The sequence below is a fragment of the Carassius auratus genome, chromosome 19 (assembly GCF_003368295.1).
Source record: "Carassius auratus strain Wakin chromosome 19, ASM336829v1, whole genome shotgun sequence".
Lineage (NCBI taxonomy): Eukaryota > Metazoa > Chordata > Actinopteri > Cypriniformes > Cyprinidae > Carassius > Carassius auratus.
In genome coordinates this window covers 17,472,476-17,499,577 of record NC_039261.1, presented here as the reverse complement: position 1 = coordinate 17,499,577, position 27,102 = coordinate 17,472,476, and the positions used below count along the sequence as shown (strand labels likewise).

The 27,102-nt window shown below is 35.2% G+C and overlaps 1 protein-coding gene and 1 long non-coding RNA gene across 3 annotated transcripts in view; one reads left to right on the top strand and one right to left on the bottom strand.

The window, feature by feature from the left end:
- The window catches only part of LOC113119657 (syntaxin-1B), a 44,359-nt gene that overhangs the window by 3,038 nt on the left and 14,219 nt on the right, over window positions 1-27,102 (top strand). Inside the window, exons 2-4 of the mRNA XM_026289274.1 lie at window positions 17,151-17,225; window positions 18,005-18,104; window positions 25,860-25,934. Of these exons, the coding sequence (XP_026145059.1) occupies window positions 17,151-17,225; window positions 18,005-18,104; window positions 25,860-25,934 (250 nt within the window). The remainder of the gene's footprint in view (window positions 1-17,150; window positions 17,226-18,004; window positions 18,105-25,859; window positions 25,935-27,102) is intronic.
- LOC113119687 (uncharacterized) overlaps window positions 3,147-27,102 on the bottom strand; it is a 46,400-nt gene continuing 22,444 nt past the window's right edge. Inside the window, exons 3-4 of one of the 2 annotated variants that reach the window (XR_003294503.1) lie at window positions 10,449-10,539; window positions 3,147-3,206 (exon numbers count right to left, since the gene is read on the bottom strand). This is a non-coding gene — a long non-coding RNA (uncharacterized LOC113119687). Of the gene's footprint in view, window positions 3,207-10,254; window positions 10,346-10,448; window positions 10,540-27,102 lie in introns of those variants that run through there. The other variant, XR_003294504.1, reaches the window with a different exon arrangement.

Sequence of the window (27,102 nt, the reverse complement as noted above, 5' to 3'; positions counted from 1 at the left end):
TGTAGGATGTGGTTTTCCACATGAGTTGTGTATTTCAATTGAAAAGAAGAAGAAAAAAAAACATGAAATGTTGAAAAAACCAACACATGTTTGTTTGATGTTAAGTGCATCAAAATGAATAAACAAATGAACAAGCAAGCAAAACAACATGAAAAATGTATGCAAATGAGTTAGGACCCCAATTAATATGGTTTGGAACCACTGACTGTTGTCGAGTGTTGAATTTCACAGTATTTCTAGAGAAGAAGGCATAAAGGATGAGTTTATTTGAATATGTTTTGTATCTGGCATGATGTCCAGATAATAATTTGAGATAGTAATAAACAACAGGTGTGGTCTTACTGGAAAGTTGGCAACCTCTTTATCTCAGAAGCGCCAGGAAGGCAAAGATTATGTGGCATCACGTACTGTCTCTTGCCCAGTTTTGTCCAGAAAAGGAGAGGTCAGACACATTGTGCTAATTGAAACTAAACGAGTGCTAACAGAGCCCACAGAATATAATTCAGCTGCAAGTATGACCATAGACAGGTTTTGAACTCTAAATGGCACATTTTTTAATTCATTATATATTAGCTCCTAAATAATAATAATAAAACTGCACAAAAATCACTTCCTTTTGATGTTAGCATTTGTTTATATCACCAAGCAAAAATAACTAATGCATATCTGTAGAAATATATTAAAAAGAGCATGTTTGGTTGCATATTATTATTTAGTGATTTCATTAGAATGGCCAAGTGAATATGTCACTTACCAGGGTTAGCCATAGACTGCAGGAAAAATACTAACATAATGAACAGTTGAGCACTATATTAGTGCATAAGAAACCGATTTGATTGCCAAAAATATGTTCTAGATCACTTCGGCCTAATATAATCAAAACGGCTGATTTGTGACTTCTTCCAGTTGATCAGTTGCAAACCTGTTAGATACTCCGAATAGTTTTTTTCTTTTTTTTCCCGAGCATGTGTGGGATTAATTCTCTGGACAGATGGGATAGAAGCAGGGAACCCCGGTAGCCGACGCGACACACAGAGAAAGTATCAGAATGATAAGCAGCGAGCATCGCTACAGCTGACTTGCAGCAAGAACTGAGCTCATGGGGAAAGTGAACTCAGTAGGTGTCTTGTCAGCCGACGGGACCGGAACAGGTAGATAATAATTGGCAGAGAGAGGGACAGGGGAATATACGCCTATGTATGTGAAGTTGGCCGCTGCCCAACGACAGATGCAACAGATAGGTCACGATAGGTCACGGATGGGAGGGAGGCGGGGGCTGTTTCCAAACTGGAAGAATAAAGCACTGCAGGTACAGTGGCGGCCAATGAAACTGCAGTAGGGTTAGAGAGGGAAGTGGAAATTTCCCAAATCTCTGATGGGGGAATTGGAAGAGGACATAAAGAGTAGAGAAAGGAATAAGCAGGGGTGGCCACAGGTACTGTAGCAGATGAAGGATAAATGAAATGCATCATAAAGACATTTTTTTAGGAGATAAATGAAGGTTTTTAAGAATAAGTTGTGGGGTTATTGCACTAAACGAACGTTGCGTAGATTTGCTGACGTGCAGGAATTGGGTAAATCTGCTTCCTAATAGTATAAAATGAATTTTGAGCACCGACATTGGGTTGGGAGCCTAGACTGATTTGGTTGGCTCTTTTTGCTTTTACAAAACTCTGCAGAAGATAGTGATGTAAGTATTTTCAGAGGTTAAACTGAAGGCAAAATGATTCCGAATTTGTTAGTGATTTGAAACTGATTCTGTCAAAAAGCGACTGTGACTGCTGGAATGGTTAAATGTTTAGATCTAGTTGAAGGACTCATGTCAGAGGATTCTTCACAAACTACAACCAGATTCAGCAGAAATGTGGCCATGGATGCAGACTATACATGCTAACTATAGTTTAGGACTGGAAAACTTCAAGTCAAGTCAAGCCCCCTCTATTTATATAGTGCTTTAAACAAAATACATTGCGTCAAAGCAACTGAACAACATTCATTAGGAAAACAGTGTGTCAATAATGCAAAATGATAGTTAAAGGCAGTTCATCATTGAATTCAGTGATGTCATCTCTGTTCAGTTGAAATAGTGTCTGTGCATTTATTTGCAATCAAGTCAACGATATCGCTGTAGATGAAGTGAGCCCAACTTCAGGCTGAGCTTTGAAGTGAATTATAGTTGTTGATCTTTTGTCAATACCTGAAGCATCAGCTTCCTCATGGTTTTAAATGGCACTTTAATTCTGCATGAAAGACCTGAGACCAGTCTTGGACATTTCAACTAGACGTGAAGACATCAGCGAGCATGTTTTTATGTAGTACTACTGAATAAGCCACATCTAACTAATATGATACATCACAATAACTGTAAAATTGCTGGAGATGGTACAGTTGTAACATTTTAATTTGAGCAGATTTACATTTGTCATGGACTACTGATATTTTAACATTCAAGCATTTACAGTTTTTATGTCCGGTTGTGTTCAAAAACACATAAAACATGCTCAGAAAGGGATTTGTGAATTACATAGCGACCCCTGTAGGCCACCGCATTCACTGACAATTGGTGATGGGATTCGTAAGAACCATTCTGAATCTGGTTTAACGCAACTGTTCACTTTTTTTATGATTTCATGATCAGTTCTATTAGTACTTTGTTAATAAACTTCATCGGCATTTACTACACAGAGCTGTAGTTCACTGCAAAGCTACACAGAATCTCATTCATAATCGGCAATGAATTGCCTGTGTATATCATTTAAGCAAGAAAACTCATGAACAAAATACAAGTCAAAGTTAATTTATTTGGGTGAATACAGCATAGTCTATAATATTTACATACATGTAAACCTGTTTAACAAGCATTTTAGAAATAAAAATGTAACATTTAAAAGTAGCATTTTAAGTAAAGTTTATTCAACCTTTCTCTGTAATCGCTTTTTGCCAAAATAATGGTAATTCGTGTGCCGTTGTGTCACCGAAATCAGAGCCGAATAAAGGGCTGCTGTTCGCGGGGGGGAACTACAAATTTCACACCGTGGCCTTAAGTTTCATCCAAAGCTGAAAAATGTCACAATATGTTGCATTGCATAAAATAATAAAATTTACCACAGTAAAGTCTTAATAAATTAAATAAAATGTATGCTAACCTTTATTGTTTAGCTGAAGAAGTGCACCTGATCGGTGGCGGGGATGAGAACCGCTCTCTCCTGTAGCGGACACAAAAAGCCTGTGATCAGACTGTAACTCAGTAGCTGGGTTGTTTCATGGGAGGCAGGCTCAACCCAGCGGTTGGGTAGAAAAAATAACCCAGCTATTTAGTTACAGAAAAAAATACCCAGCACCTGGGTAAAATATTAAAAACAACCCAATAAAATGACCCAACTGGCTAAACTCAGCATTTGGCCTAAGAAAAAAAAACCTGCAATGGTTTTTTTGAGTGTATGCTCCTCTTAAGTTTCTCAAAAGAAGTGTTGGACACATACTTCCAAGAAAACTGTTGATCCAAAAATGAAAAATCAGGTCTTTCATAATTTACTCAGCCTTAATCATTGCAAGCCAGTATGACTTTCTGTATCATTTGTTTTGCGCTAATCATTCTGATTGATTGGATTTTTGTTTTGATGTGCTGGTTACTCTTTGCTAATGCTTTTAAAGAACTAATGCTTTTAAAAAGCACAGAAAAGCATCATAAATGTATAATAAAAATCATTACTCCAAATCTTGACCTAATTTTCACTCTGTTCCTCAAACAAAGCTCCTATATGGATTCAGAGAGACAAACACATTGTTCACAATTTACATTGTGTTCTGTGGAAGAATGTCAGTCATATAGGATTAAAACAACAATAGGGTGAGAAAATGATATTGACGTTTCATTTCTGGATGGACTGTTCCTTTAATCGGTCTTAACATATGGTGGGCGACCACTGAAGTAATTGGATGTTTTTTGTTGTTGCATTTGGTTGCTTCTCCATTAACAGTCTTGGTAATCACTAAAGAATTTAAAGGGGGAGGTCCTGTCAATAACATCAATAGTATTGATGCATTCATTTATTGATCCATTTTCCTCCACTTTTTTTGGCTTTAAAGAACTACAACACAAATGTAAAAATGCATTTTTTAAATATTTATTCCAACATCATTAACATACACAAAGACATTCACTAGCAATTCACTTATGTTCATATGGCCTTCTGCTGAACTATTTTCACTCAGATTTTGCTTAGTTGTTGTTAAAGTACTAATTGCCCCATGATACATGTGCAAGGACATCTGCTGTGCATCATACATGATAATATATGTACCATCTGTGGTACATTATTCACACCACCTAATGGAAATTTCATAACATAACAGGATCATTTTGGCATCAAAATCAAGCGAGACTGAGGTCAGGTTGGCATTCGATGTTATTAGACTGAATCACACTTTTCCCGTTCTAACCAGCACTGATTTAATATCTTTCAGTCCTGCATACAAAATACCACCCTGATTGGTAATTCCAATAGATTGGCAGGAATTGCCATGATGTAAACGTTGCAGGGTGGATTTATGCTTTAAATTGCGGTCTGTGAATGAGTCAGCAAGTTTGTTCGTTCTCCAGTGGCTTGCTGTCATTTGAACCAGATCGTTTTTTTCATACCTTAGTCATTATTGGCTAATATGAAAAGACAGTAGCTATTCCATTGGGATTCAGGAAGTGGTTTTATCAGCGCCAGTAAGGGGTCGAGGCGTCAGTCCCAGTCGGCCCACAAACATGGTGTGTTTTTGTATGTTTCTTAGAAGTACCTAAGTTTCTTCGCCGCTGCAGTCAGAATTTCAAGATCTTATTAACATGACTGATTTTACTGACATGAATGTCAATATCATAAATATTTTTTCATGATTTGTTTCCTTATTAAAGCTTGAAATGGGCAAGGAAATTATTGAGTTGACATGTTGTAAAGACTTTACTGCCCTTGGACACAGCTTTTGTGGCATGCAAGCTTATATTTTTCAGTCAAGTATTTAAATATGTATGAGTATATAAAATGTATTGGATATTTTGCATTGCCATAATTAAGGATGGCATTTGATAAAACTATCAATATAAAGTAACTTAACAAAAAACAAGCCATATTTTTGGAAGAACCATCACTTTGCTAAAATAATGACATATCAACAGCAACAATTATTGCCTTGTATAATCATTATAATCATAATCTTGTAATGTCTTTATATATATATTTTTTTTTTTACAGTTTCTATCTTAGTGTCACGTCTTTGCTCCAGATTTTTCTTTAGAGCATATTTTTTTCATTTAAACTCTACAAATATTTTTTCACTTTAGGTTATTTGTCTTTTTTAATGAAGACTTGTGTGGCACTATCAATAGCCCTTGATACATTTTTAGATTTATAGCCTTTTATTTGGCTTCTGCCTCGACTGATTTGTAAGGCATAGAGGTCCTTTGAATGAACATATGTATATATATATACTTTCAGTTCTTTGACAAAGGACTCATCATCAGTCTATTTAGTTTCTTGTTATTAGCCTCGGTTTATAGCACAATTGAACCGGGGATAACCCCGTCCCTTGGGTGGAAAGGAGAGAATGTCATGCACCACTAAAAGACAACACAAAACACACACACACACACACACACACTATAATGCATCTTCCTCATCTATTATACACAGTTATTGTCTGCTTTTTTGTTTTAACAGCCACAATTTTTTCATTAAATGGCCTTTGGAGAAATGCACATCATTTGTTGTTTCTAGACATGATGCAAAATATAATGCAATGTTTATTTTTAGCCATAAGGCATAATTTAACAAAATGATAAATTTAGGATGATTAAATATACATTAAACAAACTATGTTTTGCAAGAACTATAACTTTGCTAGGAATAATTTTGGTTGCATGGCACATGATTCAAAAGCAAAACTCTTTATAATATCTTTCCTGTTTTTTGCGGATTTTCTGCATCGGATTTTCTCTCTCGGTTTCACGATGGATCGCACATCATTTGGTGTTGCTAGACATGATGAAAGACTGAACACAGTGCCTCATATTTTTTTTTAATCCCAGAATGTGGCATTGTATATCGAAAGAATCCCCGGGTTAGAGTGGGAATGCGATTTACTTCCACTTTGGAAATATAATCACATTTTCCACCACTTCTCCTCATGTTTGTCAACAGAAGCTAATGCAGTATCATGAGGCTAAAGGAGGTTACTGTCTAATGCTGTAAGGACTTCTGATGCCTGTGGCCAGTGGCCATCCTCAGCGCAGATGGGTCAACGGCAGGGAAGCAAGATTCTGACATTTCTGCATTACCCCCGCACCTGATTTTACACCACACTATCCTGAGAAAACCCGACATAGATTCGGATGCACGTTTCCGAGAGCGTGTCATATCTACTGGCGAAGGTCCTGGTCACCTGCTTGGAAGGGGATATGTTTTTTAAACATCCTTTTTTCCGATGACAACTTATTAACCTCCCCTCCCCCAGTGCTCCCTCTTTCCCCGTGGAGGTCTGTCTCTCTCCCCATCCCCCTCTGATTGCACTTTCCTGACCCTCCCCCTACAGCTGCACACTTATTCCTCTTGATTCTCCCTGCCACACATTCATACATGCTTGCTTTCGCATCATAAACATACTCACTATTGCTCCATCCCTGCCAAGCCCCCCCCCCCCCCAAATCACAGTGTGGGTAAATAAATCAAAGTATGAAAAAACTGAAACTGACTCACATTCATTCCAAGGAAAGCACCACTTGAGCAATTCAGTGCGTTCTTGAAACTTATCAATGTGGGAAATGTATCTGTTAGAATAAAAAACACTGATGCATATTTCAAGCACATTTTAAAAAGTATTTCTTATAATGGGTTGCATGGCACATGTTTCAATAGCAACAATTATGCTAATTAAATCTTATCTCTTTATAATACCTATCCACTTGAGCAATTCAGTATGAATGTGGGAAATTTATCTGTTAGAATTGTAATAAATATTTAATGCACATTTTAAAAAGTTATATTTATTAGCATTTGTTTTTTTTTACATTTGATACCACATATTTAAGAACATGACATGATGTACAATTAAATCCAGTAATTTTTTTTTGCCACATTTAATCTAGAATTCAATCAAATGATCAGTTTAATGTGATTAAATAAAACCATGTTTTGCCAGAATTATCCCTTAGCTAGGAACAGTATTATTGGTTGCAGGACACATGATTCAATAGAAACAATCATGCTAATTAAATCTCTTTATAATATCTGTCAACTTGAGCAATTGAGTGAGTTCTTGAATCTTATGAATGTGGGAAATTTATGTCAGAATTATTTAAAATGAAATAAAAGAAAAATAAATCACAACGCATATTCCATTCCATTTTAAAACGTATTATTTTATTTATGCATTACATTTGATAAGAAATATTTAAGAACATGATGTACAATTTAATTCAATAATTATTTTTAACCATATTAAGATATAATTCAATACAATTACAAATTGAATGTGCTTAGATATAAAACAAACTAAAAAAGTATTGGTTGCGTGGCACAGGATTCAGTAGCAACAATTGTGCTTATTAAATTTTGTCATCTCTTTATAATATCTGTCTTGAACAATTAGTAAGTTCTTGAAGATTATGAATGTGTGCAATTTATCGGCCAGATAATTTAAAACTAAATAGAATAAAATTAAATATATATTTATATTTAATATAAAATATTAAAATATATTTTATATATATATATATATATATATATATATATATATATATATATATATATATATATATATATATATATATACATATACATATATATATATATATATATATATATATATATATATATATATATATATATATATATACATATATATTTTATATCTTAATTCAAAGCTGAATTTTCAGCATTATTTCTTCATTCTAATATGCTGCGTATTTAATTATTATTACTTAAAATAAATTAAAAATAATAATAAAAATTGAAAGAGGCATATTTCATGCACATTTAAAAAAAGTAATTTATTTATATTTTTCAATTAACTATAGCAGGGTTTGATACCACACATTTAAAAAGAACCTCACAGCATTTTTAGGCGTTTGAAGGTTTCATATCATTGGTGAAGCTTTTTTATCATTTATTAAACAGCAGAATCAGCAGCAAAGGAAATGAAAGAAACTTTGTGACATATTAAAGCAATGCATGCATGTACAGCTAAATGCATAAATGGCCAAGTCGTGTTTGTATTCCAATCACTGCGTGGGTACGACTACGCCTGCAGTGTATTGTGAGGACAGTTTTATTGCAGGGACAATGTCATGTCCTCTCTGCTGCACACCACCCACCAGTCCTTAACACCGCCAATAAAATGGCTAAAGCAAAATGGCTTCCTGTCTAGTTATGGTACATCTGGCTGGCAAAATATACCATTAACACCAGCAAGTCTAATATAAGAATATTTGACTATATTGATTCCATTTTTGGTAATTTGTACACCAGGTGCGATATAAATTCAGGGTCACTTAATCTCATGTGATACACCCAGTCTTGCAGATTCAGCTCAGTTAGATGCTAACCAGCAGTGGCAACAAAGTCAACAAATTTCATTTTATCTTGACAGCATAAAAGGGAGGCCCTGAATAATTTAAAGGTAAATATCAGGGAAGGATCTGGATTCATATCCTCCATGCTACGTTAACATAACGGGTTTGTTTCCCGAGAAAGGAATGAACCCTGAATGTAATGTAAGACACTTTGGGAAAAAAAGCATCTGCCAAATGCAGAAATGGAAGTTGTTCATCTCAGACATTTTTATGTAGGTGAGTCAATTACCTGATCTAACTTCCTCCTGGTGAAATAGGGCAACAGTGTGCCACTGGGATTTCTCACAATCTGATTCAGAAATGATAGTAATAAAATCCCTACAAAAGACACAGACACAGTTAATGAAAATCTATTTGCCCTGAGTTCAAGGATTCAGTTCCCACTGAATGCATGAAGTGATAAAATGTACCTTGCTTGGAATGTGACTTGCTTTAGATCAAAAAAAAAAAAACATCTCTAAAGTAATAAATAGTCTTAAATCACAGGCCGAAACATCAGCCCAATTTCTTTAGACATGGCTGTCCTATTCAGAATGACTCATGTACAGCAAGATCTCTGCATACTTCTTCATATACTGAAACATCAGCTTGTAATTAGCAATGCTAGCTAGATGATGTTGTAGCATGTTTTTCTATGTTGGCTGGTGCACATGCTGATCATCATACAATGCACTCATTCTTAGCTTGCATCCCAAACCACTGCAGGTTCCTGTTTTCAACATATGCATATTAAAGTGTATGTTTACAGTTGGGGTGTTACTTAGTATCTTTTGCTGCAATATTTTGTACCTATTCAGCTTGTATACTGCATTGAAGAGGCTCTTAACCGGTGGGCTGTCTGACAGGTTTGGTGACAGCAGAGGAAAAAACATGCTAAACTATATAATTATGCATAGTTAGGATAAAAATAGGCTTATAAACTTTTAAAAGGAGAATAAGTTTCCAGCATTGTTTCTTGTCGATGTCAAAGGCTATGGAAATTGCAAAAGTATAGTTTTTAGAGCATAATTACCTCTTATAATTGGTAGAATCTAGACAGATGTCAACTTAGACAGGTCAAAATAAAATAGGATTCAAAATACATTTAATATGCCCTGCTGTAGTTTATGCAGTTACAGACTTGCTACTTTTTGATTCAGTCTTTGCTATGTAAATAATTTTGCATATTGGTGAACCTACACAGTTCATGGTAATCTACATACTAGTAATATTAGACATTATAAATAAGTGCTACAGGTCACTCACAATCTTGATTTATTGTGTTTGTTACAGTTACAAGGTCTTTGAAACTAACCACATTAAACAGTCATGTAGTATGTAGTTTCCCCTCACAGCGGAGCTTGTGCTTTCTCACCTATCTGTGGCCTGTACAAGAATAGGATTAATTAAAATATTTTAACCTCAAATAAACATTACAAAGTCCATGTATTTAATTCTTTGTTAAGTAGCCGTGTAACAAGCGGGTAATGTACATTCAGTCACTCATTATCGCTAAACAAACCCTCTCAGGGTGGTACAAGCCTAGATCCTGATCACCCCGTCTGGGTTTATTTTGTGATAATGACCCTCTGATTGTATAATATCCCTTACTTCAAATCAATCTCAGATGTTTGCTGTGGTCCCAGATAGACTTTAATGACCTTGGGTTGCTTATGCTGTAGTTTTGCAGAGAATCTGTCATAAGGCTGGCAGTGAGTAGATGTGACATATCCCCAAGCATTCAGTGGTGCTCTTTTTTAAAAAGACAAGAAGCCAATGTATCATGTGGAAAAGATGACTCTCAAGGTTCTTAATAGTGTATTTCTATATTTGGATTGAATTGAATACGTCCTACCTTGACTTGAACCATAAAGGACATTTGTTTTGTGGATTTTGAGGAAAGTGTCTTTTCTGCCCTTCATTCTCACGGTTCTCATCTAGCATTCCTGCAAAGCAAGAATAAAAGAACTGATAAAGTGAATACTTTGAATGCTGTTTAGGTTGCTTTGGATAAAATGGAGAAATGTCGCAATAATCAGCCATGAAAGGCTGGTAATGGGTTCCCATGTCCTTGATATGAATATCTTCCTCGTGTGCAAAAATAGCTTGCAGAATGCATTTCATAGAAAGATGTGTTTTTAAAAATGGAACTATTTTAAGGTGACACACCAGCTTGTGAAACGCCCAAAAAACAGCATGAGATGCCACACAATGGCCAAATGCAACAGCATGCTGTCAGCATGCTAACTATAGCAGTACTGCTGAACATATCAGAATATAAACTTACATTCATTCTAAAGTTTGGGATTAGTAAGGTTTATTTTTATTTTTTTGAGAAATTGCATTCAACAAGGCATTAAATTGAACCACAGTGACAGTTAAAATATTTATAATGTTACAAAAGGTTTCAAGTAAATGCTTGAATTTAAATTCTTTTTTTTACTTTATATTAAAAAAAGAATCCTGAAAAATGCATCACAGTTTCCACAAAATATTAAGCAGCAATTAAAATAAATTAAAATAAATTAAAATAGGAAAAGAGTATTTTAAATTGTAACAGTATTTCCTATTTTTATTGTTTTAGTTTATTTTTTTAGGAATGCATTTTTTATTTGTATATTTTTTAATAAATTCAGCCTTAGTGAGCATAGTGAGATTAGTCTTACTGAGATTTCTTTTTAATTTTTTTGGGTAAAAATCTTACAGATATATATTAGGGCTGTCAATAGATAATGTTAAATCTAATTAATGTGACAATGTGTTGATTAATAATTGATATAATTAAATCGCAAATGGCATTTGCATGTACTTTTGTCTTAAATGAGAATGAATTAAGTAGACATTACAAAAAGTAGCTTTAGAAATGAATATTTAATTTGATTCAACATAAAATTGATTACATATAGGGTCTAATAGCTTAGGATACAACAGCCCAATATAAACTATGGAAAAGAAGATCATTTGAGACATCTCCGTTCATGCAATGGAAGTCATTGGTAACCAAAACAGCTTTGTTACCAACAGTCTTCAAAATACCTTTTTTTATATTCCACAAAAGAAAGTATGTCATTCAGGTTTGAGTAGATGAAGACATAATAAAAATTTTACTTGCTGCACGAGACACAACAGACCCGCTAGATTTAAATCAGCACAGCAAGTGAAGGATCGAACGCAACTGTCCTGAATGAGCGCAACTTCTTTCAACAACCACAAAATGATGTTTCATGGTCTGTTGAGGAAGTACAGACATTTCTCTCGTTGATGCCCGAGGCGCGGATATAGCGAGACCTTGACGGAGTGATGCAGAATGAAAAGGTTTTATAATCCCGCCCACTTAAAGCGGTACTAAACTGCAGTGGAAACGCAAACTGAGCCGCAGAGCGCAGAGCCGTACCACACAGTGGAAGAGTGCCATATATGAATGGGTTTTGAACCATTGGTTCACACGATTAATCAAAACGCGGATTCATTCAGAAACTAAACACCGCTTTGTTGTTTGGAGACACAAAACAATTCTCCTATGGCTTTAAAAGGTAATATATTCCCTGAAAAAAAGAGCAAAAACACATAATATTGTGTTTAAATATAACAATATCAACTTCTTATGTACTGTACTGTTGTCATAAGTCATATTTGCACTCTGTTTATTTGGGATAAAAACAGCACTCGTGTGATACAACTGTCCCTGCTAATACAGGAGCATTTTTTTCCCCAATATCTTGAATTTTTATGCAGTTTTTGTACTGCATCATATTTGGCAACAGTCAACTGTATGAAATGTAAGATGATTTACAGGTTTGGTGGTGGGACTAGTGCTTTAACTGCATTAAAAATTTTTAATCGCTTTATTTTTTCAGAACCAATTCATCAAGTTAAACTGACACTCCCAATATATATATATATGGAGAGTCTATAGAGCCTATGGAAAGTCCACGTAAAACATGTAAGCCCAGCATGTGCATGTGTGTGTGTTATATATAAAATCTGAAAAAAAAAAAAACTAAGTAGTCAGTTGTTTGATGACTAATAATGGCACCCATAATCTTCATAGCAAATGAATCCTAAGCTACTTAATTAAAAGCCGATATAAATCTCCATTCTGTTGTAGTCATTTCCAGGCTGACATATTTTAAGGAAGCACCAAATAGATCTCAAAAACAATTCTCTAAAATGTCTCCCCTTGTTCGAGCAGAGAATCCTTTCTTGTCACTCAACAGCAAAAGAGATGAAAGCAGATATGAATAGTTTATTGCTGTCCCACTGTGAACCTTGTCTAACATCGTAGGAGATTTATTGTCTCCAAACTCTTCCCCCAGACCTGTGCTCTCCAGCTTTGTAAAATGCGTCTTCCAAAAAATAAAAAAAGGTACCAACATTTGCAGAATCCTCCATCACCCACACACTAACTACACTGGTAAAAGGCTTCAGTCAGGGGCGTCATGCACCCATGATTTTAAGGGGGCATATGGGGGGCAGCACTGTAACTGATAGAGGTTTATGTTTTCCTTTTTCCTTTTTATTCGAAATATTTCCAAACGTGTTAACTATATTAAGAAATATTATGATTCTCAAATATGTGTAGCCTATGTCCATTTTGCACCTTTGTTATTCGATCAATAAATGGTGATGGGCAAAGTAGGGCCCAGCCCCACTCGTCACACCGACTTTTTACTTAAAGGTGCTGTATGTACGTTTTTGTCTCTACAAAAGCATAAAAATGCCATAATATGTTTGCAGATATTAAAGAAACAAAGATCATCTTTCACCGAAAATGTCATCTTTGTGAAACCCACCAACTGCCAGTTTACCCTGTTGTATTTTGACAAATATCCCGGGTTGCCAGTTGGTGGAAAACACAGCACATTTCATTTCATTCATAGTCAAGTGCGCTCGTTCCTGTTGGTGTCGTCAATCTGGCAACCTGACTGTCAAGCCTGAGGAAGAGGAGCCGGGTGAAAAAAACCTCTCCAATATTTTTTATTTGGACTGCAATACCTAGTTAAACCACTCGGTGTCAATCCTACATACAGCACCTTTAAGTACCAGATATGGGCGTTATGCCATAAAATAATTTTATACGACTGACTTAGCATTTAATGTGAATTTAATAACAAGTTACTATTTATAATGCTTCAATTTTACAGAGAGTAAACAACATTTACAATATCAAAGAACATTTTCATTCAGTCTAGCCAGAGTTCAGCCACTACCAATAACTCCCATTTAAACCACTGAAGCTGTTTACATTGTGGAATTAATATCTTACATTCATATGCACATCTGCACTTTGTTGTTTCTGATTTGAGAATTCGCCAGATAATTCAGTCAGTGAACAAGTGAACAAAACACTGCGTTTCAGCGATGACTCATCTGGACGTCTCTGATTGGCCATTGTTTTCATAAGCTCAACAGCAGGGTCTGTGATTAGTTATAATGTAGCGTTGTACAAACTCTGGCTCAGCGTCAGCCAAAGCACGAAAGCAGATTTGAATTTAGCAGCTGATGCTGTGCCGCACAGAATGATCTAATCATACAGGTGTGATTTTATCAAATATAAAAAATATTATTCAGCTACTTTTTGTCTTTTGGAAGCTCCATTCAAAATCCACTTGGCTCAGAATTCTGAGGGGCACGTGAAATCTGTTGCTATAGATTTTTTTTTTGTGAAGGTCATTAGCGACTGATACTGCGGTACGGTAGACATACAGCGCAGGGGACCAGCGGCAAAGCCACTCCCCGTGAAACCAGATGCTGAGGGGGCAGGGAGGGCAGGGCTCGGGAAGGGAGCGGCCAGATAAGGAGAGAAGCAGGAGAGTAAACATTAGCACGGCTGATGAGACAACACAGCAGCCGCTTTCTGCTACTATTTCATTGTGCTTTGACATGCAATCCTCTTGTCATGTGGAAATACATAGAATCGGGGGGCTAAAACAGAAACGGGTGGCTAAAATGTTGAATCAATAAGCAATTGTCAGTAAGTTAAAAGCATGGGACATTTCACCTTGGGTCCTGGGGGAAGGGACTTTATTGCCATTATCTGATGACGGGAGAGTGAAAATAGCCTCTGCATGAATTAAATGACGTTAGCTGCAGATAGGCAGGCTGAAGCATCCATCACTCGGCTGGCAGACAGTTATGTCTAGCATAGCACTGCTATAGAAGTATCTAATATTAAAAACATTCAGCTCAAGAAATAAACAGTTATCAATCACCTATATATAGTCTTGTAAAATGATGTCATCCAAGTCAATGGCAGAATACAAAATAAACCTTATTGCCCACCCACCTCATTTTTCCCCCCAGTTCATATAAAACAAACCTTATAAATGTTTTATATTATTATACAATTTTTTTTTTGGGAAACCAGTTTATGTTGCTGTTTTAGCAGTAATATTTGAGTTTCTAATTCTACTGTAGTTTTACTTTAAAACAGAAGTAACCCTAAAGAGCTTTTTATGCTTTTTCTAGAATTTAAATGTCATGCAAGCCACATTGTATATTAAAAGCTAATTCAATTTAAGCCACCTTTAAGATGTTTGCTTTACAAATGACTTTCACAATATGTGCCCAGATGGCAGTCAAAGGGAACTTGTTCGTGAAAAAGTCATGTTTACTTTTGTGACTCAGCAGAAGAATTTACCCTCTATTGAACATAGATGCTGCATCCAAAATCAATTACTTCCCTATTATACAGCATGCAAAAAACAATACGCCCAAAGATTATAATGTCCTAATTTGTATTATTAAAAAAAAATAATAATAGGTGAAAAGTTCCTGAGTGACCTAGTATTTTCGCCAGGATTCTGAAGTGCAGATTCAGTGGACACTTTACAATCCCATGAGGCCACAGGAGACGATTTATGAATGGCAGTGAAGTGATGCAACTAATATTGGTAGGTCGCGTGACAGTAATAACTTGACAGATGAAGTATAGCTGAATTTCACGTATGCACATTATATAAAGTGTACTCTTAGTGGTTGCGAAGTAAATTCAAATTTAGTACCGACTCAGTAAGCCTTCCATTACGTCCATTTCTTTTGTAAAGGAACATGTAATGTCTAAGGCTACAGTGTTAAAGAGAAAAAATTATTATATTTGACTTCTTTATTTATATTTGTCCACTTTACATAAATAGCAGGTGGTAAAGATGTAAAGGTGCTAAAGAAGAAAGTTTTTATTGGAATACGTAACATCCAGTCGGACTGTCACATACAGTATCTTTACTGTGCAAGTTGAGTGAATCTGACGTTCGAAACAAATCAGATCTGAAATTTTCGCATTGGCAGAGAACTGCCACAACTCTTGTAAAACTCTCAAAAAAAAAAAACGCAACTTCCTGTTTACAGTCTTGGGTTTGTCGTAAACATTTGTTCTATGAAAAGCAAGCATTTGGGAAAGATGTTTCAAAACAGTCATTATAGATGTCTTTCAATAACTTCAATTACTTAAATCACACTCTGTATTATATTTTAGATGCTTTGTTTTTTCATTTGCTCTCGTTTATTGATAATTGTCCAATTTACAGACAAAGCAGGTTATTTTGCAGGTGAATGACTTTAAGTGCCAAGTTAAAACAGCGATGATATTTGTCTAAAGTACATTACATCCGGTCAGACCATTGCTGGAGTAGCGAGAGCTTTTTTAAATTTACTTTCATAAAAATTGATAAATCAACAAATAAATCAGACAAGACACCACCAATTTAAGAACCGCAGTTGTGGTCTTGACCAATACAATTCTAAGACAAGACAGAGTACAAGTACAATGGAGAACGAGACAAGACCAAGACCTTCAAAAGATGTCCTTGAGTTTCCTCAAAACCAAGACTGGCCTTGAGTACTACAACATTACTGCTGAATATGAATCAGTCTTCCAGTAAACAAGATTCCTTCTCAGTCTCCTGACTGTCACTATAATATGTTTTCTCTCTGGAAGGCAGTTTGCTTCAAATGAAGAGTTATTAATTCCCAGAAAGGGTACAGAGGTTGAGCGGGATGGTCTTTATGGGTACAAACACAGGAGAACGTCATATTCTGCTCAGTGTGGATTGGCCATACAGCTAATCTGAGATGGCCCTCCAGCTATCCCCAATTCTCATACCAATATGTGAACACAATCAAACCATCTTTTAAATGAGACACCGTGTGCTCATCTGAAAACATGTGATTTGCATTAGTTCATAGGGTGCCCTACTTTATCCTATATGAGAAATGGAGAAGCTGTCCGGATGCATCGAATACGAAGCCCAATTGTGGAGGAGCAGCATGGTGTGTTGAAAAGTGTTTTTTGGGCCATTATTAGTAATAATATATTACCATGTTCTTGGGCAAGATATTGAGTAATGCCACCAAAAACAGCAACAAAGAATGATTAATACTGATGCTTTCTCTCTTTTTTGAGCAGTTTTGTTTGTCTCGCATTACTGTCTATTTAAGATGAATCACTTATGTTGTTGTATTCATCATTTGTAGGTCGCTTTGGATAAAAACTTTAGCTTAATAAATCCATGTAAATTATTATCAAGACATTTAAGTGGTGTGTTTGTTTTTGTCACAGGCTAAGGACAGTGACGATGACGAGGAAGTCGTTCATGTCGACCGAGATCACTTTATGGATGAATTTTTTGAACAGGTAAACTTTATCTTGAGGAAAATATCATCATATGCAATGACTATTTATGCAGATGTAGTTGATTTGATTCACTAATCATGGTTTTGATAATATCCACTTGAATGCTTCTGCCAATTTTCCAGTTAAACTTAAATACATTTGAACAGATTTTAAAACACTAGACATCATAAATTTGTTAACTTTGTAAATGTTTACAGACAAAAAAAAAAAACTGGGCATCGTATACTAAATGACTAGACATCACACACGACCAGATTTTCAAGTTGTACCAAATTCACACAGAAACATAATATATTGTTCTCAAAATATTAAATGTTTGATATACTCTGACTGAATGTACTCATAATCTGAAGCAAAAAAATAATAATAATCAAAGTCTGGCTCGTCTAGACTGCAAATTCTGGCAAAAATCTGTACAAAAGATGTGTATTCCAGCCTTTTCCGGCATTAATACTTAGTAATTTTTATGCAGTTCATACTTTAATGCAGTTTAGATTCTGCATGCTTACTTAATAGAAATGAATGTTAATATCAAATTAGTTTCTACAGTATATGACAAGATATAATATGGTGTCTGTAATATAAGATACAGAAGTATTATTCAAATAATAAAATATTTTATAGTTGATTACTTTATAGTTGAATTTTAATAAGAAAAATACTATTATATTAAACTTTTCCACATTATTTAATATTATTTGTCACAGAGCATGACAATATGCAATTAGATTCAAATGTCACTGTATTGATGCATTATTTAACGCATGTTCTTCTGACAGGTGGAGGAGATCCGTGGCTGTATTGAAAAGCTGTCGGAGGATGTAGAACAGGTGAAGAAGCAGCACAGTGCCATCCTAGCAGCACCCAATCCTGATGAAAGTGAGTTCCAGCCATCAGCAAACCGTTTTATCCAAAATACCATCTCAGCGTATACACTGCATCTATGAAAAAGCATTTAATGTGGTTTAAAAATGAACATTCTGCCTAGAAGGTAGTTCTTTTGTAAGGACACTGATGTACTGTATGTGTCTCCTCATCAGTGAGACACTCAGACATTCAGTATTAAAAAAAAAGGTGCAAATTTGACATTTTTGCTTCCCCATATCCATCCACTTGCACATGGAAACACACATCGTGAAGACATGTTTGTGAATGTATATCTTTATCTCAGGGCAAGATGACACATTTTTACATTAGCAATCACCTGCACCCACGTCTTCAACATTAACAGTGATGCACTGGATATATTTGGCTCGTCTACTATACTGCTCGCCCTTAAAGGTATAGTTCATTCAAAGATGAATAATTAACTCACCTTCTTTACATAAATGTGACATAAAAATATGCGTGTGCTTTATTAAAGAAAAAAAACAACACTTGTGCTGTATTTAAAATCTTTCCATGGAGAACAGATGAAAACTGAAGTTGTTAATAAATTCAAAGTCATATGGACTATTTTATGTGCAGAAGGTGAATAAATGAACAATTTTAATTTTTCAGTAAACCAAATTGCACTCACGTTCAGACCATCAAAGATGCAGACGAGTTTGAATCTTAGAACAGATTTGGAGAAATTTAGCAGTACATTACTTTCTCACCAATGGATCCTTTGCAGTGAATGGGTGCCGTCAGAATGAGAGTCCAAAGAGCTGATAGAAACATCACAGTAATCCAAAAATAATCCACATCACTCAAGTACATCACTTAATGTCTTGTGAAAGAAAAAAACAGTGTTTTAACTAATCCATCAATGCATTTTAACTTAAAAAATATCCACCAACAATTTTCTTTAGAACCTTTTTTGCTCGTAGACGCTGATTGATCTATGCATATGTCTCCCCTAATTCAGATGAGACAACGTTTTTACTGGAGTAAATGTTCACATGGATAGAGGACTTATACTTTTGGATTCGTTTTGATAAATTTAATAAAATAAAAAGCTGTGTGTTTTTTTTACAAACACACAGCTTTTTATTTCACAAGACATTAACTGATGGACTGGAGTGGTGTGGAGTGGAGCGGCACCCATTCACTGCAGAGGATCCATTGGTGAGCAAGTGATGCAATGCTACATTTCTCCAAATCTGTTTTGATGAAGAAACAAACTCATCTTTATCTTGGATAACCTGAGGTTGATTAAATTTCCAGCAAAATTAGCATACTGTCACAATGCATGAAAGTTGCGAGGATTGCAAAATCTATAAAGTATTTATCACATTTGGAAAGCACCAGCTCCATGACTACACTGCAGCTGTGTGGCAAGATATATGAGCTCATTGGTGAGCCTATTCAAGCCTTTCTCCAATACCTACATTTGCACCACCCACTCTACAAAAGAGGCTCTGTCACCACATCACTTTAAGTGTTTGTTAGACCCAGCCCACACACCTCATAGTGCACCAGCCCACACTGCATCTATAGAGGCTCTTTCTTCAGTCCTCAAATGTTGCTAAAAAATCCTGCTCAGCTCATCTTTCCCCAGCAACAGTCTTCAGTTGCAGCAAATGTCTACGAGTGTCCGAGTCATTCCCGTATTGTCTGTGACTAATGTGTGAGGTCATTCTGACAGAGCAGCTCTTTAGTAAGTGTGCATGTGCAGTAAGTCCACTTTAAAATCAGTGAAGTTACAATGGTATTATATATAAGAAAATATTCTTCCGTTCAATCTGTTACTTGCATAGGTACTCAAATATTGCTTCTAAATTGACAGATAGAAACGTGAAGTTCTCATTATCGATGTTAAAATACGTTTATCCAACTTTTTTGCTAAAAAGCAATTGTGGCTAAAACTAAATGCAAAGTCATTATTTTTGCAGTTCCTTTTTGTCAAATGGCATTTTGCCACAAACGCTGTTTGCCTTATTGAACCAAGTGTGCCCTCTGAGCTGCCTGGCTTAGTTCAAGAAATCCACAGCCTACGAATGACTCATCTGCTATAGATCAATCTTTAATAATTGAAGTCTAGTTGTGTCTGACAGTTTTGGTTCAGTTTCATACATTCGACTGCATGCGATTTCTTTGCATGGTTTCTTTGTTTCTGTTAAGTTGTTGCATGCATGCATAAGAACATTATTTTCTGTTTTTTTTTCTGTTTCCTTTTTTTCTGTTCTCTTTATGTTGCTCTCCTCCCTGTCTGTTTTCACCATGCTGCATGAAGGATGAAGGAAACCTGTGGAAGTTGAGTGTCTGTCTCAATATCTGTGTCAGTGTGAACCAGAAACCCGAGGAGAGATGGAGAACTTATTAAATAAAAGTAATTCTTAAAGTAACAGTGCACCCAAAATATGCCCTTATTATTTACTCATCCTCATGTCGTCCAAGATGTACTTTTCATACACATTGCTGTAATTCGTTTCTTGAAATTATTAAAATAAGTTCATGATTGACTTAAACTGAATTAAATGAACTTAAACTTGTTGAGACAACTGAAATATCTAACTTTAAATTATAAGTTAAGACAAAATTAAAAAGTTTGGGACAATAAAAGTGGATGGTGATTTATACACTCATGCTCCTAAAATTGCAAAATCAATCATTTTGGTAGTCTTATGGACTACTTTTATGGTATCTTTTGGTTGTATAAATAACCATCTACTGTCTTTTATATGAAAAAGGATGCCCAGACATTTTGCTTAAGATCTACTTCTGAGTTTCGCAAAATTACACACAGCTTAACGACATGGGAGTAAATATATAAGATGAAATTGTCATTTATGTCTAACATCAGTTGTTTTTCTTGTATTGTTCTGCTTCAGTTCCAGTGTATGTAGTATTGTGTGTGTTTTTGTTATTTATTGAGCTTCTAATGTTATACATACACATGCATAACAGGTACAGAAGTAGTGTTCATTTCGTCAGACGAGACGAGACGAAATATGTTCTTTTTGAACGAAATATGTCTTTTTTTTCATGACTAAGACGAAATTAACATGCATTGTGGATGAAAAAAAACAAGACGAAAATGTTTTGTATAAAATAAAAACTAAGATAAAATCTCTCTTCATTTTCGCCCTACAATCGTCTCTGCTTTTTCATTAGCTGTTACGTCTTTAAAATATTCAGAACAAGTCCGCGGCTTCGCGCTGTTGCTAAAGTTACAGGTCTCATACTCCTGTGGCTGCAACACGAAACTGCTGAACCCACAACACCCGAAGCGAACACGAGTGACGAGCGACGACGACATGCTAGGTCGAAGGAAGAGGCTCCATATTTGTGTGTTATCAATAAATAAAATAGTGTGTGCGTAGAAAGAATTCGTCCACACGCCGCTCAAGTCCACCGTCTAGGCCGGCTTTTTGTGTTAAATTATATTTCCTGACACTGCGCAGACTCTTTTATTGTACATGACAGCTTATGTCCCGATGACCGGTCTTTGCATTATGATTAAAAGCAGTATCAATAAAGTAATTTTTGTTTTGATGATTTGTGAATATGTCTCCTAAATCAGAAATTGAACACCAGAAACAAAAATCATTCAACAAGTGTATTTTGTTTTAATTTTAATTATGACATTTAACCAATGTTTGAGATATGTGAAACACTTTTTTTACTGAAATGTTTATCAGTAATAATCTCAGTAAAAATTTGTTATTTAAAAAAAAGACACATTTTTTTTTTACTAATACTAGACTAAAATTAAAAGACTTTTAGTCGACTAAAACTTGACTAACAAAAAAGATATGTTAGTGACTAAAAATGACTAAAACTAACAAGGACATTTGACTAAGACTAAATAAATAATAGGTGACGAAATTAACACTATACAGAAGTATTCAAGGTTTATTGCCAAGGCTTTGAATTCAGTCACAGGAATCCATACAAAAAGCAAAGACAGACACTGCTCTGTCATTTTTCATTTAGTCGATGCCTTTTATCCGAACTTTGAATACAATGACAGGAATATAATCTCAGTTGCTGGGTCACCTCTACTTGGGATCAAGATAACTTGCGTGTTTGCTGCTTAGATCCTTAACCAAGGCTGCAATACCATCCCCCTTGCCCTCAAGTGATCCAGTGTTATTGTGATCTCTGTAACATTTCTGGGTCAACACTGCCCGATGCTAATCCGCAACATCTATGTTAGCAGCCCAAGTTCTCCATTAAGATACCACCGGCGCACAACTAAAGCATTTTATATGATCCCTTAACTGACATCACCCTAGTTTTTTTACATTATTGTGTAAGTGCTACTGTACAAAGCTAAACATTGAGCAACATTTGTGAAAAAAAAGCCAGATTGTTAAAAGATTTTCAGCTGCAGATGTCACCTTGAGCAGAATTTGTAACCTCTGTTGGCTCTACGGGTGACTAATGGTTAGCTCTTTGTCCTAGTTCATTAATGCATTTCACCCAATCAGCTTAAATGACTAAATTAGCCATCAGAGTTCCAGCGCAGTGCCCTTAAATGTTCTCCATGTTGCCCAGCAGGTGAGTGACGTTAGCAGGTAAAAATGAGCCATGCGTAGTTCACTTAGCTGAGGGGTGATAAATTTGACGGTTAGCATTTCTACATTTCCAATCCTGGGGGTCGATATTTGCGGTCTGGAGGATTTGTGTTGCATGTTTGATTTTCTGAAGCGAACTTAAAAGTATGTATTTGTTAGAATGTTGTGCTAAATATATTTTGCAGAAGGTGGTAGCCAGAAATAACAAATAACCCTGCAAAAATTACATAATCTTTGGTAGACATCAGCCAACGCCATATGCTGCACAGAATTTCAGGTTCATGCAGTTCGTTTATCTATAACTAATCTCTAGTACATTCTCATTAAATAAACATCAGCTGAAAAAATATTATAAAGTTTGTAGTTAGTAGTTGGTCTAGACAGAATCTGTAAAGCTTTTTAATATTTTGAGAAACAAACATTTTTAATAACCAGGTAGATTTTCTATAATTTTGCACGAGTACTAAACCTGTTATGTTTCTGCAACAGGTCTGCTTCAGCAAATTTGTGGGTGCTGCTAAACCAATACAAATGAAATCACATTCAAGAGCTATTAAAGTGCTGGTTAGATGTCATGTTAAACAGTGTCATCGGTCAGATCGATCTCTCGACCACATGAGCAGAAAGAAAAGAAAAAAAAAAAGCTGACATGAGACGATGGCTTGTTTTCATAGAGCGTGAAAGAGCAGGGCCGCATTTAGCTGTAAGCACAACAATAGTGTAGCGGTGTGCAAATATTATGATGCGACAGGAGATACATTACACTTTTGTTAAATCGATGGACGGGAACCGGCCACACCCTGACTACAGCACTTTAACACACACCAGTGTCCAAACAGATCTGCTGTTTTACATGACAGCGTTGCTTAAGTGCTTTCAATAACGTTTTGTTAGTCACGTACTTAAAAAAGAAACAAAAAAGAGACTTTTCAAAAATATTTATCAATCATTTAAGTATTTAATTTATTTTTACATTTATTTTTAAAAGTTTCTTTCTCTGGAAAAAGAAATACGTTTTGGAAATATGTTTTTTTTTTTTAAACCTCAAAAAGCAATCACTTTTTACATTTTATTTATAAATTGTAATAATTTCTTTATTTTTAAAGTTTGTATTTATCTAAAATAAGAAATACGATTTACATGCAGATTATCAATATTTATCAATGACTTTATTAAATTATTTGTAACTGATTTTATATATACTGTATATATTGAGTCAGTCCCATAGACTGGTGGTTTTGGTCTATTTAGCTAATGTTGCGGCATGATAACTGAGGGGGGGGGGGGGGGGGGGCTTATTTTTTTTATAACTTGTCCGTTTAAATTTAATTAAGCTTTAAAATTCTGTATAATTAAGGGTTTGGCCACTTGAGTGACAGGTGGATTGCCGCGGCTGTCACCACAGTTGTGCTAGGTGGGCGTGGCTTCAGCAACCAGCTCCCGCCTCTTTGCCCATTTTTGATTATATGGTAATGATGACACGCAGTGATGCGCTGCCAAGATGGTGATGGCTCCGCCCACTTTAGGTTTTCAAAAACCTACGGGTGATTTCACGAACACTACGCCCAAGTTTTTATACAGTCTATGATAAATACATATATTTCTCATATGCAAATATATACATTTAGCAATTTGGTCAATTCAACATCTTCCTTCGGTTCACAATAAATCCCAGTATAACCAAAAGCTAATGATCGGATTACTAAAGAGGAGAATGGAGGAATTCTGGGAAGATTAGCTTTCGGCAGTCCTAAAATTGAGGGAAAAGTCATTAAGGACACAATTAATACCTTACAAGCTATTACGATCTATCCTTTAAAAGTTAAAAAAGCAATCATCCATGGGGACAGAAACGTTCCCCTAATAGAGGAATTGCCCATATATACTATGAAATGACAATCAAAGTGATTAATTATGGAGCACAATGTATAGACGTATAATTTATCACTCTTCTCCCACCCGCCGCCCACGGTCCATCCCTCTGAAAGTGATCAGCAGGAGTCACAATATTGATGGCCAGGAGGAGGCGCCGAGAGATTTGAAGCATGGGGCTTGTCTAAATCCCTCAACCTAGCTGATTTTGTGATAATATGTTGTGTACATGAATATATGAAATGCATAACACATCAGTTCAATGGATAAAAATTTGAAACTAAAATCGCTGACAGTCAATGTGCACATATGTGAACCTGGACCACAAAACCAGTCTTAAATGTCTTTTTTTTTTATTGAGATACATATATTATTATCATCTGAAAGCTGAATAAATAAAATATCCATTGGTTTATGGGTTATTTGGATCTGACAATATTTGGGCCGAGATACAACTATCTGAAAATCTGGAATCTGAGGGTGCAAAAAAATCGAAATATTGAGAAAATCACCTTTGAAGTTGTCCAAATTAAGTTCCTACCAATTCATATTACTAATCAAAAATTACATTTTTTATATATTTATGGTAGAAAAATTTACAAAATATCTTCATGGAACATGATCTTTACTTAATATCCTAATGATTTTTGGCATAAAAGAAAATTCACTAATTTTGTCCCATACAATGTATCTTTGGCTATTGCTACAAATATACCCCAGAGACTTAAGACTGCTTTTGTGCTCCAGGGTCATAAATAATATAGCAAATATTTCAGCATGAATTTGTAAGTGCATTATTCCTCTTAATAAAAGCTCGCTGGTGATAAAGTGATATTGGCATTAAGAAATGTGATGGTCATCAGACTGTGATGAGAGAAAGCAGCGAGGGATTGGATTAGTCAGAGGAGAGGAGCGTGTGTAGGTGGGAGTTGAAAAGGCTGAGGTGGAGTCCAGAGAGTGAATGGCACTGCAGTAACTATCAATCAACATATGACTGCAGCCTGCAGTCTGTACACACATCCAGCGCTTTACCACTGACGCCTCGCTTTCCTCTTTAAAAGAGCACCAACGTTACATGACCCGAGACCTGCTAAGAGCCTCCAGTCCTAAAAGAGCAAATGTAGTGCATCTATATTTTTGTCGTGTTCTCAAGTGTAAAAAAATGAATTGATTGATGTAAAAGATGTAAAAAATTGATTTCTATCCATCTATATAGTCACATAACTTTGTACACTATATATAATGCAAGCTAGCTCATTAACATTGAGAACTCTAAATGATATGCATTTAAACTCCTTCTCTTTTGTATTTCCTGCAGAGACCAAGCAGGAGCTGGAGGACCTCACAGCTGACATTAAGAAGACAGCCAATAAAGTGCGCTCTAAATTAAAAGGTATAAAACCAGAAATGTTAACTTTATTGGAACTTTTAAAGTCTTAAATCATTGTAAAAGTAGTGGATGTGGCAGTCAAACATTCAATTTTCTAATACATTAAGGAATAACTAATTTCCTACTGTATATATGAACAAAGAAACAGATCGGAGATCAGTTTGAGATGATGTATATTCTTAAGGTGTTCTTTGACTCTGAATTTATAGCGTGAGAAAATTAGAAAAGTTCAGGACTATTTGCAAGTTTGAAGCTTCCGAAACCTTCATCATCACGTAGGCAAGGCTAATTTAGAAACGATCTTTGATTCTGAAGGCAGCCACCTGAGGCCAAGGGCGTTCAGCAAAAGAAAAATCTTAACAAGTAGGGCTTTTGACTAATCTCTTTTGAAGTGCTTTCCTTCTGAAGTCGCTCAGGAAAAGACAAAAAGTTGCACTTCACCCCAAGCACAATATTTTTCAGTAACTAACACAATGACAATATGAGTGTCCTTGATTTTATTACATCAATGTCTAATAACTTGAGAGAGCTATCAGTCAGCATTCTCATTCATCTCACCAGCAGTCGATCAATCAGAAGTATGACTGATACTCTACTAGCTTTGTTTTCAGATTTAGTTTTTTTAGAGCCAGTTACCTGAGCAGTAAATGCCATGCGACTAATCTCTCCAGAATAAAATAATTATATTATGACAACACAACACTGATTGGTTGATAGCAACACAAACCCTTTATTATCGACTATTCTATATATGTTTTTTTTAACAATATATTTCAATGTAAAGCGTGAGGGATTAGGGTTATATGTTTATTTATATTTTTAAAATGAACCAATGTTTACTCACTTTAACTAAATGTTATTTTTATTTATTTATTTATTATATAATTTGTTTTTTGCTTGTTATTTATTATGTCCTTGTTAATTTTATTTGTTATAATATAATAAAATAAATGTATTAAATATAATGTAATAGTTAGGGTTATACATTTATTTTTATTTGCTATAATATAATAAAATAAATGTATTAAATATAGTGTAAAGGTTAGGGTTATACATTTATTTTTATAATGAATTATTTTATATGTCATTATAAATGTATTATTTTATACATTTGTATTATTTTATAAATGTGTATTTTTTGTTTAGTTTATTTGTTATTGTTTACATAATA